The 16,029-nt window shown below is 38.3% G+C and overlaps 2 protein-coding genes across 3 annotated transcripts; one reads left to right on the top strand and one right to left on the bottom strand.

Moving 5' to 3' along the window:
• Positions 1 to 1,134: 1,134 nt before the first annotated feature.
• Positions 1,135 to 5,042, top strand: akip1 (A kinase (PRKA) interacting protein 1). 2 transcript variants are annotated; one of them, XM_062420374.1, is made up of 6 exons: positions 1,135 to 1,255; positions 3,019 to 3,207; positions 3,321 to 3,395; positions 3,480 to 3,599; positions 3,868 to 3,956; positions 4,564 to 4,686. In XM_062420374.1, exons 2-5 carry the CDS (start codon positions 3,049 to 3,051, stop codon positions 3,937 to 3,939), a joined length of 426 nt encoding a protein of 141 aa, XP_062276358.1. In that variant the 5' UTR covers positions 1,135 to 1,255; positions 3,019 to 3,048; the 3' UTR covers positions 3,940 to 3,956; positions 4,564 to 4,686. The 2 variants fall into 2 exon arrangements, with proteins under 2 accessions (XP_062276358.1, XP_062276356.1); XM_062420372.1 differs by lacking the exon at positions 3,868 to 3,956 and having other exon boundaries at positions 4,564 to 5,042.
• A 7,152-nt stretch (positions 5,043 to 12,194) lies between these two features.
• Positions 12,195 to 15,694, bottom strand: LOC133981934 (nuclear receptor-interacting protein 3-like). Its single transcript, XM_062420811.1, has 7 exons — positions 15,527 to 15,694; positions 14,725 to 14,904; positions 13,992 to 14,074; positions 13,685 to 13,824; positions 13,494 to 13,546; positions 13,068 to 13,156; positions 12,195 to 12,222 (listed from the first exon to the last, which is right to left on the bottom strand). Exons 1-7 carry the CDS (start codon positions 15,692 to 15,694, stop codon positions 12,195 to 12,197), a joined length of 741 nt encoding a protein of 246 aa, XP_062276795.1.
• Between the last annotated feature and the right edge of the window lie 335 nt (positions 15,695 to 16,029).

The following is a 16,029-nucleotide window of genomic DNA, read 5'->3' as shown; positions in this document are numbered from 1 at the left end:
ATGTTAAACATTTGTGGGGACCAGTTTAAGTTTCAGTGTCAATGAGTCAAGGTTAAAACTGATAACTGATAAAAACTTCACCCTGAGGAAACCTGATAATGATGTAACCTGATGGGACCCTCAATAACCAAAAGACTAGGTTTTTAATGAAGCCTTTGGAAAGTGTTGAAACTGGAAATGAATGGCACTGCTTCCTGGTTAAGGTCCAAAACATAAAAAATTATATATTATAAAATATTGTATGCACACTGTTGCCCCTGATGTTAAGCAGTGATCATAAAGAGGAGACTATTAGTGATTGAATGGCTACAATGAGTATCAAAATCAACTTTATTAGCCAATGCAAGTATAAAAATGTCTCAACATATAATACGTACATGCAACAGAAGAATAAAAAAGTAAGGTAATAATGAAATTAACATTTAAAATCTGTTTCCAAAATTAAGTAGTCTTAAATTAGCAACTTGAAATATTGACAAAAATGAAGCTGCAAAAGTTAGATGTGACGTGCATGAAGAATGAAATTATATAACATTAGAAATTGAATGCAGTGAACAATATAAAGTCTAGTTTGATGGATTAAATGAAAGTGAAAAGTGCAGAGATTAAATGAAGGATGTGAAATGTAAAGTACAATGTGCTTACAAAGCAGCTCAGCTATTTACAGCAGTACTCGCACTAATAAATGACTTTATTTGTCATTCCAACCATATCTATTAAATACATACAGCGTAATGAAATGGCATTTCTCAGGACCACAGTGTAAGGGAAAATAGAATAAATAATTAAACATATCAAAGAAACACATAAGAACTATTAAAAGACAATAAGGCAGCAGCAGTTAAAAAAGACCAGTGCTGCAATAAATAAAGTGCAATCAAGTACCTGATAAAAACAAGTTATAATGACCTTTTTTCAGTAGTTACATAGATAAATATATAGATATTTACTGAAGTCTCAGCAGCAGAGATTTGTAAAAGAATAGAAATGGGAATTATAAACAAGGAATACAATAAATACTAATAAAAAATATTGAGCTATGAAATTAAGGGAGCATTTCCACTACAGGTTATTATAGTTGTTGAGCTTCATATACAAGTGGGTGAGTGTAGGGGGCAGGAGTTTAAGGTGGGCGGGGTCTCACATGCAGGATTTCCTGTGCTGTCATTTGAAAACAGCAGCCCGTCCACGGCTGTGTGAACTCTCTCTCTGCACATTAAACATGTAGAAATATGAGGAGCACTGCTTTTAAAAGGTAAGTTAAATATGAACACGTGTTGACATCCGTGAACGCGCGTGTTTTACTTGCTCCGCTCGACGTGAACGCGCAGAGCTGGTAAACATCAGGAAAAAATAGATCTGTCACACCTGAGACTTTGTTGCCACGGCGATGACCGAACTATGACGAGACGACGATAGAACGTGACGTGAGCGGTTAGAATGTTCTGATGTTTTGGTGTTTCTGGTGAAAACAACAGCTGCAGGAAACGAGCGTCTGTCGGAAGAGAAAGTGATAAGTACCTCCTTATGGTCGCGTTAATCTTCACGCATGCGCTGTTTCACTGCGTCCACTTGTAGGGACGTAGGAGTGCAAAGGGTACTATTCAAATCTTTTTTATTGTATCTACGTTTCCCTCATTTGCGTCGAGGTATTAATTTTTTTTTAGATATGAGACGTTTTTTCCTCACATGTGCACCAGGGGTGTGGAGCTAGTTGTGGCTTTTGGGGCAGCAGCCTTGAATGTTTTCTTTAAAAGTCCAAATTAATTATTTAAAAAAATAAAATTGTTATAGTCACTTTTTCTGAGTAGTGACTTCAACCAGCTGCTGACTGAATCTAGGTGAGTTTATGACAATTGTGATTAAGAGTGAAACTTCTTAAGATATTTCAGTCTAGACAATGTTAAAGAATGAATATAATCCCCCCCCCTTTAACCCTTACATATATTCAGTGACCCATTTTTACATTTGAGAGCTGTTAAAAAACCTTACAACATATATTTTAGCTGGACTTTTCTTAATGTGGAAATAAAATGCATGTTTTTTTGGGGGGGAGGGGGGACAGGGTTGTGCAGCTGATAACACATTTTTACATATGCAAATGTACAAATTTGACCAAAAATTCATCATATTCTATAAAATGTTCTCCCGGACAATAAAATAGTGATTGTGAAAGTCTTTTTTCCATCAGATTAATCAAACATGTATTAATGACTGATGGGGAATTTATGAATGTGAATTGGTGTAGAGACTAATGTCAGAGTCAGAATATGAACAGTATGTAAGGGTTAAAGCTAATACTGTGTTTTTATTTATCTATGTCTATGTGCATTGTTTTTGAAAAATTATTACTAAGGACCAAAAAAAAAATGGACTACTACTACTACTACTACTACTACTACTACTACTACTAATGTTTGCAGTAGTCATTGAATGCAGTAAAATTAAATTCTATGCATGTGAACCATCCCACAAAAACAATTGGCCCTGGCTGTGGGTGGTCTGAGCTTAGCCCCGGATTCCTAACTCCTAAATCCGCCCCTAATGTGCACTGTGCTAATACTAATAAATGCTTACAGTTATCTCTGTCAGATCAGCCTGGTCTCTCTCGGCAGTCTGTTATATTATATATCTTATGACCTGCACATGAATAAAACCCTGCATAGTGTATTTACACTGTGTGCTGTCTCCTGCTCAGAGGCACATGAACTATTTCTACTGGGAGAATGCATTTATTATTATTATATCTTTATGATTTGAGTCCATACTTATTGATTTTCTGAGTGTGCATTCATTATTAAATAACCCATAATATGACTAGTCTCTTCTGAACACTGTAAATTATTTATTGTGTTAAATGTTTCAGAGGAAAAAGACAATTATATAACTGATATCAAATTTGATGCTCATGTACTTTCAGCCTCACGTGACTTAGTGGAAATGACAGCAAATTGCTCCTGTTCAAGTTTTTGTGAATTAATTTAGGGTGAAACCATTTTTGCCTTTCTCTTCTCTCAGGTGAAGGTTGCTGGTGTTAAACTCAATTTAATGGCGAGTCAAGCCTGGCTGGAGTCTTCCCTGCGGCGCTCTGCCAGTCTGGGCCGGGAGGTGCTGGAGCGGGCCTCGAGGCGGACTATAGACTGGACAAGCACCGGTGCATCCCCGACCTCCACAAGCACGGATGAAGACACACAAATACCAGTCAAGGTGCCTGCATGTCTTTTTCTATATACATGATCCCTATTTCCACGAGTGGACTCCTTCACTGGGTTTTCTGCTCATCTCTGTCGTCATGCTGATTTCTCGTTTCACTTTTTCAGAGAAGACACAAAGGGCTCGATAACGCCTTTGCAACCATCACAGAGTTCATGGCACAGACAACCTATCAGTGCAAGGTCAGTAATTGCTTTCCTGCAATCCCAAAGCTTTTAGTTACAGATTTTAAAGACTAAAATGTGACTGTTGCATGTGTGCTGCAGAAGTTTTATGAGTCCGGCTGTTGCATTGAGCCCACTGACGCTGAGAGGAAACACGTGTCCAGGTTCCATACAAGACCAGCTGCTGGGAGGATAACATCTGTACTGCCACGCAGGAAGCATGTAAGCACTTTGCACAACAGAAGTACCCTGATAAAGTGTAAATGTTCAGCTGTGTTAATAGCTCCGTTAAAGCTGCACTACAGGGCAGAAATGCTCCCAAACAAACTCGGTCAAACACTTCCCTCTCATACTGTAACATGGACATAATGTTGGAGGATTTATTTGTTACCAGCTTATGAATGCCAGTTTCATACTCACTGATATTTTTAGCTTCAGTTTGGTCCCCTGGACTAAAGAATATTTAACTCTATTCAATATTCTCATCCAGGTGTTTCCTCGCACAGCTGAAACTTTGCCCGGTACAGATGGCAAATGCTCAGTTTGTCTGAGCCTGAAGTAGCTGTGCTTGAGTGTCAGGTAAAGCTGCTGCGACTCAACCATACGGCCAAACAAGTCAGCAAACCTAAAACTTCAAATGTTGTAGAAAGCCATCACTATAGAACAGTGGATAAAACTGTAGATTTGGTAGATCTAGAATGACCCATTCAAAATACCACAGTTGACATAAAACATACAAATGTATGCAGACATTTTTACTATTTCTTTTTTGGCCTTAATATGTCCTAAAAATAGTGACTCTTGAACTCACCAAATTAGCAGCCCTTAGAAAAACTTCACAGTAGCGACCTTATGTAAGCAGAAGTATCACAGCGAGATGTTTCGATACCTCGCTTCACCCCAAATGAGGCCTTGTTGTGTTACTCTCATATGGGAGTAGGTCTGATACAAGATACGAATCTGCCACAGTATTTAAAAACAGAGTTGTAAACCCTGTTAAAAGTGATCTATTCTAATAATATAGACTTTATTGAACAAAATAACAATAATGAAAAACTACTATTGTCTCATTACGGTCTCACATTTAATCCTTACAAATGCAACACCAGTAGTTTTACAGCAGATGTCGCTATTTTGACAGAGTTTCCCCCATCACTACTTAAAATTCGAGTCTTGTTGTCTTCAGGGTCGCGTGTCGCCTGCAGGTGAAGAGTTCTACATCGAGGTGTCACCTGGAACGTACGCTGTCACTGCAAGCTTGCCAGAGTCTCAGGAGCAGACCCAGCTGGTCAGCATCAAGGCTGGAGAGAGCATCGACCTCACCTTTGACCTCTGACCTCTCACCTGACCAAACTCAGCTTTAATTTTCAATAACAAAACCAAGCATTGCTAATGCTGCGTTTGTGTGTGTGTGTGTGTGTGTGTGTGTGTGTGTTTTATTGCTTCTTTCATACCAGTATCTGCAGTAAGAGTTTACATTATATTTTTCTATCAAAATATTTTATTTGCTGCACATTGAGACCCATATTTTGCTGCATTTTATCTTGAGTGTTTTTTTAATGTAGATCGTGTGTTGAAATTCTGCCCTACAACATCATGTATTGCACTTAATATTTTTGCCAGCACTATTACCGCATCAGTGTATTTAAAATAAAGTGTTTTTTAATTTAAAGTTTTGGTGTTTGGTTTGTTTTTCACCAACTTTATACAGATACATGGTCAGGTTTGATCATCTGTAGTCTCCCTGGTGGTCGAGGTTTGAACTTGATCGTTCCAAAAACATCTCTGATGTTCGCTCTCCTTCCTTTAGCACCTGGAAGAGTCTGAAACATAGAGCTGTGATTGGGTGAGGCGCTCGTCTTTGGGACGGGAAAGCTGAATCTTGCAGGTGGTGATGCCCTCCTTGGTACTGCACCCCCTGCAGATAAATACAGAAGTATATCGATGTGATGATATTTCATGCAGATTGAATACTGTGCACTATACACTGTGCAGTGCATTATTCAAGATAGATTTATTATTATTTTACACACAAGGTTGTATAACAATGTAGTTTGTAGTCCCTTTATGCTACTCACAAATGCAGAAATTATACAAATGAGTTCACAAATATTATAGAACAGTTAGTTGATTAATCAGTCAATCACCAGAAAATTAACTGGTTATTCTCATAATCAGATAATTGTATGATAGTAAAGGAAATAAGTTATATTTGTAGAAAAATGAAAAAATCCCTGTGAAAATTAGCCTATTTTTTCAGTCGCTCCTGCTTATTCTTGGTTTGAGTCTCCCAGAGGAGGAGGCTTGGTAGTCTCATGCAGGTTGTATTAATGTGTTTTCCTCAGATGTGAAGTTAATATAGCTAATAAGATAATTTTGTCATTTAAATCAAGTTTGGTAGTTCTGGCTTTAAGACTAATTGAAGAACTCAGTTTGTGTGTTTCCCACCTGGCTGTCTGTGCTGTGGCTCCGGGCCTGTTCTGCTCCAGTACCTCCAGGGAGGACGCTGTTGTTTACTCCTCAGCTTATCTGCAGGAGGACAAGTTTCTCTGGTCTCATCATCAGAGAGAAATGAAGAGGAAGAAGATGGGGCCTCAGGGTCACTTCTCAGTATATCTATATCTTTGAAGTCCACCTGTTTATCTCGCTCTGCCTTATCTAATCCATCCATCCTCCCAAGGCTTGACCTACAGCTGGGTGGAGCTACGCAAGGCCAGAGGTTTGTGATTGAACAGCAAGATGTAGACGCTGACTGACAGCAGTCGGTGCAGACCGGCCGGGGAGTGCTGGAAGAGCTGCGAGCACAAAGCCAGTTGCAAGAACGACTGAGAGTTGATGTTGGCATCTGGAGCTCCCTGATTATTCTGTCATGGTGAGAAGCTGAAATGGGTAAAACCAGACTGACAGGAACCAGAGACACACAGCCGTTCCACATCAGCACCCGGAAGCTTGTAACACCATCAGCTGTAGGAGAGAAGAAGGGGAGTGAATTAGCTACTGATGGGGATCATAAACAGATATCAGTATCTCCTCATTGCTAAACCCAACTGAAAAGTTCAATTTGATCAGTTCTTCCACGGCAGGCATAATGCACGACAAGCGATGTCTCTCTAGTGTTGCAAAGTGATGCTATGTGATTCTATGTTCTTGGTAGAATAAACACTTTTTTCTTCTTTGCTTTTTTCTTTTCTCTGTTTTTTTCTTGCAAATTTGCAACTTTATAATGTTGGAAAATATCCAACTTCTTTTCTCTCATAAATATACAGTTTTAATTTTTTTTCTCCTAATATTACCCCCCCATTTAAAGATAATGTATCCTCTTGGATTTTTCTCAGCTGACACCACTGATATTCACTGTAAAAACCAAACATTTCTGTCATCGTACCTCCAAAACTACCTCTGCGTTCAGTGGCGGCCATCACTCTCCCCGGCCCGTATCTCCTTAGGTCTGGTTCCCATGGTGACAGGACAGTATCTCCAGGTACCAGACAGTGTGTGTGAGCTCTGGTTTGGTTCAGCATGTCAAGGGAGCAAACCAGTTGCTGCTTGGAGGAGACGACAGCCAAACTAACACTCCCCAGGTAGTCAAACTCAACTACCCAAACTCCTCTGCAGCCCTGAGTTTGAAGATGTGGACAAAAACCATCAACGTCATTTTTTAAAACACTGATAGTGTGTTGTGTGGTCTATCACTGTGTGTATGTAATGATATAGGCCTACAGGCATCATATCTTTTCACCTGCACTTGCTGTATCACAGTGCCCAGATAATAAAAGCCATCCATCTCCCTCCTGGCCAGCACTCTGCCTCCTGGTAGAAACTCTGAGCTGGTCAGAGTTCGGCCAGACGGCACACAGGATGTAACCGGGCGCTGAAAATTACACAGACTGCACCTGAGGGACCACAGATTGCAGAATCGCTAACTTCTTTTAAATCACTTCTTAAAACTAATTTCTACAGACTAGCTTTTATGTGATGTTGTTTGTTTATTGTTATTGCCTTTTGATTTCATTTAATGTTATTATTATTATTATTATTATTATTACTAGGTCTTTCGGCTGAAGAGTCTATTCATATCACTCATATTGTGTTCATGTTTTTGTCAGACTTGGTGAGATTATCAGCTACAAAGCTCTAATATTGTTCATACTGCATTTTTAAAGATGGTGTTGTCATGGAAACCAACCTGAGCTGAGGTGAGGATGTGTTGTGCTGCTGTGGGATTATAAGAGAGGTAGACGGACGGCAACACTTGACCAGAGAGACGCTTGGCACTGATGATTGGCCCTCCGACACATACAGAAGAGTCAGCTGACAAAATGCACAGAAGCACACAGTCACACATTTTTCTGAATTTAAACATTTTACATCACAATGAAGCTCTTTTAAATTATTGGGGTTATGTTTAATAATGAATTTATAAGTTTATTTCTTAAGTTTATTATTCAATATGTTTTGTCAAACTCTGTAAGTCTGCAAAAATGTCAGATTCTCATTTGAGGGAACAAATATTGAGACAAAGATAAGAATGGCTCTAACTCTTAAAGAGAACAGTAACAAAGATTTTGGATGAATTCAATCCACTGTGGAGTAAAAAAGCTTTTAATATGGCCCTTTGTTGAATTTAGGTTAGTTTATTCACCCACAAACTGATACAAAGTGGGACCAAATATCTTTTTGAGTCTTTTCTGGATACATTTTTTCTTTAAGTTTGACTCCAGATACAATTAACTTTGCCCTGTGAAGTGAAGTCAGTGTATGTGGAAAACCTTTTGAGTGGTTCGAGGACAAACTGGATGGGATGAAAGTATTCAATGAAAAGACTGAGACAGTTGCCTTAAATGCTGTAACTGGTCCTCATGATGACTTTTTTCATAGAAATGAAAATGTAGGCTCTCCCAGATGTTGCTTATATTTAATGCATGCAGATGTTGCGTATATATAATGCATGCATAGCATCTGTGTTCGTGACTGCAGAAAGAGTAGTGCAGTTTCTCCTCATAGCTCCAGTGTCAAAATGTTGTATTTGACCTTATGTGCGCTTGTGTCCAACAAAGTGCGATATATAATTAATATCACAGAAAAATCCAAAATTCTGAACCAGTCAGTCCAGGCTGGTACCCACCAAATTCACCCATACTCTACCTTCTCCAGCGATCCATTCAAATTGACTGAAATCATGTAACAGCTTCCTCTTGTGGCATGGGTCAAACACTGCAGGTAATCTCGGGTCTTGCTATCCAGCTGGCTGCCTGAATCCTGCAGATAGAAGACATTAACAGGCTTCCAGGCTGCCAGGGCCGGCAGGGCTCTCAGCACGGCTTCAGGCTGGTCGGGGAAGTCTGAAGTGAGCAGGTGGACGGCCTGGCAGTTAGGGTCAGTGAGAGCCATGCTCAGGGCAGCTAGGAGATCTTTTCCGGGGCTGCAGCTGATGTAGTGAATCCAGGACAGAGTCGTGTACACTGTGTCAGGAGTACAAGGACGCATGTGGTGGGACCAGCAGTTCACCTGCCAAGTAGGAAGAGAGAATGGGCCATTTAAAGGTAGAAAATAAAAACTGAAAGTGAAGGTTGTACCTCAAATGATATTTTATTTGGGCTGAAGTGTTTTTTTAAACTGGAATCAGTACAGATATTTATGGTTCCCTATGTATTTTGTTGACCTCCTGACCTTTCATCAAATGTAGTGACAGGTCAAAATTTCCCCTGGACTAAAACTGTGGTCCATGGCAAACTTAGTTTTGCAGGTACTAAATAAAGGTACTTCACTAATTAAAACTGACCTGACGCTGGCGATGAAGCCAAAGAATCACCAATGTCATGAGGATACATTATGTGGGAACAATGAATGTCCTGACCTGCTGGTGGTGCTATATGAAAAGTCAGAAGATCATCAAAATCAGTGAAACTCAACTTACTCAACAATATGTACAAATGTCATGGCAGTCCATCCAATAGTTGTTGACATATTTAAGTCTGGATATGACAACCAAACAGCCAAACTGCACTGCTAATGTAGCTGTAAAACATTTTAGCCCCACTAATTGATCTGATATTGATTGTTTTTTCCTCGTCCTCTGAGATAAATGACCCTCTCTGTGTAGCAGTATCTGTGGTTGTTGGTGTTGTAAAGAGCTGTTAGTCTCACCTCACCTTGCCTGAGAATGTCATGACGTTGAACAGAGAGTCCCTGAGAGACGCTTTCGTCAGCAGAGTCTGAATCAGCAGGCGTTTGACCGCCTCCAGAGCAGCTCTCATGTTCTCTGAGCTGTCCAGGACAAAAGTGATGCTGCAGCCCCGCTTGCCGAGAAACAGAGGAATCAGTGCAGCCTCGGAGGCCGCTGTCTGCATGTACGTCATCCTTACACTGTAATTATGTGGGGGAAGATGATTTTATTTGGTTTTCAATAGCTTTGTATAATCTCAAAATTAAGTACACTTTCTTTTTAGCCCATTATGAACAGGCTGTGTCTGCTACTATCTGATAATCTGTTTAGTAGTTTTATAGTTTATGAGTTTGTTGTTGTCCAGCACTTCCTGAAACTGTGTGTGGTTCTGTTTCTATCTGCATTTAAGTTACTATCTTTCTTTTATTTCCATAGCACACATATAAACAGTACACATACAGTACAAGACAAAGGAACATATTGACTACAACACCTCCCCCTACTCCTTAAACCAGACAACATCCACAACAACACAAATAATTACAAACATCCTCCATCTATGCTCTGCAATAAAGGCAAATGCCACATTTTACTACAAAAATAGATCATCTCTACAGCAATTCCTTTCATTTTCTATTAATGAGGTGCTCTTCTGTTCTTATATAATTAAGAATTGATGCACATTCCTGCTAACGATGTATTTCCAACCACATGTGGTATTTGATTTAGAAAAAAACCATATTTCACTAAATTAATGTACGCTCCTGCTCAGGCCTGCACTCTCTGGGGGAAGAATCCTAAATATTTCATTATACCACATATGAACTGTAAGTGGCTCAGACTCAACCTGCTCTAGTAACATTTCCTTGCAAGCAGCAAAAGTTTATATTAAAATGTATTTAGGTCTAATGTTATAAATATAAAGAAGCAGAGGAGATGGAGGAACATTTATATTTTGAAATCTAATTTCTACTGACATAGCCTCCCCAAAAAGATTTAACTATGAGACCAAAAGCAATGTACAGAGGAGGCAGTAGGTAACTAACAGTTTGTGCACATTTTTACTAGCACTTAAATATTTTATCTGTCATGTTTAAATATGTTATAACATATTTAAACAACCTTTTTAAGCTCATTGGCCAGACACAAATGGTAGATGCTTAAAAGCTCATAAGAAATACTGTAAGTTTTACCATTTTTATCATTTTATTAAATACATTCATAAGTAATCTAATAATTGAAGTGAAGAATTTAAATAAAAGTTTATGTTTTTGTTTTGTTCTGTTGATTCTTTAACACTTTTTTTCATAAATTGGTCATGTTTAATAAAATATTTAACTGGTTTTGTGAAGTTTTCAAATTTTTCAAACCCTTTCTCTCTCTCTCTTATAAAGTTCAGCTCTTGGTCGCCTTAAAATATGTATCCACTAAATAAAACATTTAGTCCTCATTAAACTGACAGTAAGAGAAAACACAACACTTATATTTAGTGTTTCTGTCACTGAGAACAACACAAACAATCAAAGAAAGCAGCTTAACACAACTCCCTTTTTATTCTTATCTGATCTTAAAACACAGTGATAAGCAGTACAGATGAGGTCACTACATTACTTACAGGTTTAAGTGTTTCTCAGTCAGCTGCAGGCGACAACTTCACCTCACTTGTTGACGATGGTTTCCATGGAGAACTCTTAAAGACCGAGGCAGTCTTCTTCACAGCCACTGGAGGGGCTGCTCGCCTGCCAATCAGCTGAGCGTGACCAAACACTACTTTTGGTTGCCATGGTGAGAAATGACACTCATCCCTGCTCGGGTGTGAGGATTTTTTTTTTTTTTCTTAATCCATGTCAAACCCTCTTTTTGCTCCATCTCTTCTTGGTTAACTCTTATTAGCAGCTTTAATCATGTCAACCTTTTCTCTGACCCAGTTTCGAAATAGCACAGTCTCATTACGTAAGATTTCCTCCTTACAAAAAACCCAAAAGACTGTCACATCATTTGAGATTTTATTTAATATCCAGTGCTGCACTTTGCTACAGTCCAGTGATAAAACATATCACAAGTGTCACCTTCTCTTTGTAAACGTTAAAAGGCAGTGACCTCAATGCAAACACATGTTTCGGACTAGAAAATACATTACAACATTATAAAATACAGCAGCTCAACAGTATATATATATTACAGCTACTGTATGTGCTATAGGCTTATAAACTACAATTCACATGACATAAAAATCATGCAACCTTTGTTCTGCAAGACTGATCTCCGGTTTCACATGTCGTACTTCGTCTGGCAGAACAATACAAGAGCTTTAAATCACAATTCTACAAGAATCTTAAAAATCTACAGCGACTACATGTTCTGTCTGTCAATAATGTATTTACTAACTGCACAACACATATTACTGTAGTGACAGTTCAGTAATGATCATACTCAAAGCTACAAGAAATGATTGTCAGTGCTACACGACACCAGGGACCGTGTGTGTCCACCGCTGCTGCCACTGACCGCAGCAAACAAACCAATAGGCAGTGAGTGTGAGAGTTTATGAAATGGGAAATCTGAAGTTCTCTAATGAGGCGTCTAGTTGTATGAGGAAACATTTCTATTGCTTTTGGTCACTGTACGTGTTGTTAGAAGGGAAGTCAGTATTACAGGTTTCTGTAGTCGGAGAAAGTGCTGTGTGAAAAGAAGAAGAAGAAACAGAAATGACTCATTTAGATTGATTTGTAGAACATTTGGTTTCCTCAACTTCATACACATAAACCGTCCTTTAATAATGCACATACTGCTTAAAATAAAGTTGTATTGTAGGTGCATTTACAAATCTAAGATTCAATTTTCCAGAACTAGTGTGCATTCACTTTTTAAAATGTTTCACAGCATGTTCAGTATGTTCACTCTCAGTGGTGCACAACACTCTCCAACCGTCTGAAATGTGCAACTTCCCCAAAACATGCATTGTGCGCACAAAAATTTGTCCACACAGTGAAATTTGCATCATATAACTGTTTGCACAACAATATCCTCCCCAAGTTTCATTAAAGTGCATTTTGTTCCATTGGTTAAGAATCATTCTAGATATAAAGAAATATCTTAAGGGTAACATTTAAGTGTTGTTTTTTTTTGTGATCTTATTGTTGTCAAGGATGAACTTTCTTTTTGTATTTTATTGCCACTTGTAAAGTTACCTGAGGAATCATTTGTTTGATTTGGTTTTTCAAAGCTGTTGAGTTGGGTTTTTATTATAGAGATATTTTGTTTTAGTGAGATTTAAAGGAGATGCTTGGCTACTAAGGCCCAACAGGACATTTCCTCCCTGTAAACTGAATGTTGTGACATTTTCTCTTTTTGAATCTGTGGAGCTGTTTATCGTGATTTGTCACGGTTATCCTGGTTATTATCATTTAGTGTCTTGTAAACAAATCAATCAATCATTATCCTAAATCAAATTTAACTGTGTGAACATAAAGGAGGGTGTAGCTAAAAAAACATTTTCATTGTCTTAAAATATATCTTCTTACCTTTCATTGATTGGCTTCTTAACAAACTGAACTTGCTCTCTCATGGCTCTTCCAAACACCAACATCTGATTTTCAGTGTCAATTACGCACTGCAATAAAACGATACAGGAAACATCACACAAACCTGCCACAAGTTTAACTTTGAAGGAAAATGTCAGTATTTCCAAATCTGCCTGATTGTATTTGTGTCTTTTTTGCTCTTCAGCTAATCTTCAGTCCTTTGGTCCAACACAGACTGAAACATCTCAACAACTAATAGACGGATTACCATGAAATTTGTTACACACATTCATGTCCATCAGCATCAATGCCTGGTAGACACCTTATAGATTTGGATTTTTAGCTTTATATCCTTATTGTGTATCTATGTTGTTGATGATCTGTGTGTTTAAGTGTTAGCCAGCATTAGTGGTGAAGCAAAATTACCTTGAGTGACTTTAATGTCTTGTTGCCCAGAGACATCAGTGGCTTGTTACTATCTGCAAATACATCAATACAATAATGTTGGATACTAATTTTACTTCATAATACTTTAAATCTTCTTGAAATCCCTGAATGCACTCACAAAATTAGCTCTAATCTTTAATCAATGCTTTAATCTTATTCTTCGTCCTTACCCACTACAGCGAAGGAACACATTATCCTGAGCTGTCCGATGTTCAGGCTGAGTTCCTCGATGTGACCGTCAATGTGGAGTTTCCTCTGTAATGGAAAGCCGTCCATCTCCAGTTTGTTCTCCTCGATCAAATCTTTCAAACTTTGAGAAAACAAAAACAAAAAATACAGTCACAAGTTTCTGAAAGAAGAAGAGGCATAGTTATCTTCCTCTGACGTGTGTGTATTCATTACTATTTACATATTCAAAGTGACCCAGCGACAGTAAAAAGGACAGATAATGAACATGTGTGCTCTGAATCATCTCACCCTAATCTCTCCACAGTCAGAGAGGACATCAGATTCAGCTTGCAGCCCGTGTCAATCAACACATTCACCTGCTGCCCTAAACACTGTCAACACACAGATGAGGTCATGGTTTCAGTGGATGAGTGACGGAGATGACGAGGGGCCAGATGGATAGAAGCACAACAGAAACAGAAAACAAAAAAACGTCAATTTATATAAAATATTTTGTGTATTTGAAGAATTATTCTAAATATACAAAAGTAAAGTCATTACAACCTAAAAGGAAGCTGCAACCAACAATCACAATAGATATAAAAGGTAGAGAAGCAAATCAAATAAAGGAGGCAATATATTTAAAATATACTCTTTATATAAACAGGGTCAATTCATTATTATTGTTTTATTATTCTTTTCTTTTTGTTCCTTTTTATTCTATTATTTCTTTAGTCAACGTCGTCATATGAGTTCAAAAGGTGTAATAAGCTCAAACAACTTAAGCCTATCATTTTCTTGCATTTAGAGAGACTATTTCTTGAGTTAATTATGATAAGAAATGTTAGTTTTCTTATGAATGTTAAACATAATGCTTTAAACATGTTATATGTTTTATTATGACAGGAATAAACAAATGAAATAACACTTATGACTTATCACTAAATTTGGAAATATTTGCAGTTTCAACCCTTTTTCTGAAGTAGTTGTAATGTAGTACAGCTCTGTTTGCAGCTGGTTGGATTAATAACTTGTTGGTCACCTGGCAGGGGACATAGATGAAGTCTTCCTCCTCCTCTTCCTCGTCCCCATGTGAATTTGAACGACTGCGGGTCAACAGGACAGCGTTGTTGTTGTTAGGTGTTGTTACTCCACACATGCTTATCCTCCCCCGAGACATCTTGGCTTCGAGGAGGCGCTTCTGTAGGATGTGATGCGGCTGCTACAGTAGAAATAAATAAATAATTATAAGTTTCTAACATGACTCAAAACTATAATCAATAATGATGAAATCTTCAGATACTCTCAGTGCTCAATGAACATTAAAAAAAACACACATATTGATGGTGAATGTTGAATAAACAATATAAAACAGTATAAAAAGCACCAACTTCTGAGGTAAATAGACTGTAATTAAAACTTGGAGACAAACAGTAATGTCAATGACCATTTCTAGATAAATGTATTTATTAATTTTCACTGTTTTAAGGGTTATTTTGTTCATTTATCAAATACCAATTCACTGCATTTTAAAATATCTCACATACTGTCAACACTATGGTCAGTTAATTGGTGTGGGAGCTTATTATTTCTATTTTTAGTCATCAATTAGCCTTTTCTCCACATGTATCTGTCAGCTGTGCAAAGCTCAAATGTTTTTTACAGCAAAGGAAATTATAAATTAAACCATATTTGAATTTAAACATATATTTAGACCATCTATTTTGTCCACATGAACAACATATTTTACCTTTTATGAATTAAGCACGACCATCGTCATAACTTGCATTAGTTTACATTCTGGCTAGCTGTGAGCATGTTAAGGCCTCTAAAATGGGGCTCACCCCTTGTGTGGATGTCCCCAGCTTCTTCAGTCCATCCAGAGGCAGCAGATCCGCCGAGTCCTTATGGAGGAACTGGATCGCCTGCTTCAGTCTCCTCTGCTGCCTCAGAGCTGCAGCATCCAGGATCCCCGAGTCCTCGCAGTCCTCAGTCCGCATCCCGGTGAACATGTCGGCGGGTATCTGAGAGGGGGGGAACAAATATATGTCACGTTTCTGGAGCTCTGTGCCTGCAAACAGCTGCGTATGTAATGAAGAGGAATCCCCCTGTGATGCGTTAGTGGGGAAGAGGAGACACCCCCCTCATCATCATCATCATCATCATTGGACCGTGAAGGTGAAGTCAGACAGAGTACAGGTATAACTTCTGGTGCCACGTTTCACAATAAAACTTGCTAAAAAAAACATGCATATTTCAGTTCACTCTCTCTCAAATCAACCTGCTTTTAAGTAATGGATGAGTGGAAAGCAGCAAAAGAGTTAATAAAGCTGCTTTAAAGTCAAAT

The sequence above is a fragment of the Scomber scombrus genome, chromosome 6, assembly GCF_963691925.1.
Source record: "Scomber scombrus chromosome 6, fScoSco1.1, whole genome shotgun sequence".
NCBI classification, from domain to species: domain Eukaryota; kingdom Metazoa; phylum Chordata; class Actinopteri; order Scombriformes; family Scombridae; genus Scomber; species Scomber scombrus.
This window is presented reverse-complemented; position numbering and strand designations above follow the sequence as displayed.

What these genes read in the sequence shown, in the direction of transcription:
- akip1 (XM_062420372.1), top strand. Translation starts at nt 3,049, where the DNA reads ATGGCGAGTCAAGCCTGGCTGGAGTCTTCCCTGCGGCGCTCTGCCAGT. An exon ending in ACACACAAATACCAGTCAAG is followed by an intron (nt 3,208 to 3,320) that starts GTGCCTGCATGT and finishes TCACTTTTTCAG; the next exon opens with AGAAGACACAAAGGGCTCGA. An exon ending in TACTGCCACGCAGGAAGCAT is followed by an intron (nt 3,600 to 4,563) that starts GTAAGCACTTTG and finishes TGTTGTCTTCAG; the next exon opens with GGTCGCGTGTCGCCTGCAGG.
- LOC133981934 (XM_062420811.1), bottom strand. Translation starts at nt 15,694, where the DNA reads ATGTTCACCGGGATGCGGACTGAGGACTGCGAGGACTCGGGGATCCTG. An exon ending in GTGTTCCTTCGCTGTAGTGG is followed by an intron (nt 13,547 to 13,684) that starts GTAAGGACGAAG and finishes ATGTATTTGCAG; the next exon opens with ATAGTAACAAGCCACTGATG. An exon ending in AGACATTAAAGTCACTCAAG is followed by an intron (nt 13,157 to 13,493) that starts GTAATTTTGCTT and finishes GTTTTATTGCAG; the next exon opens with TGCGTAATTGACACTGAAAA.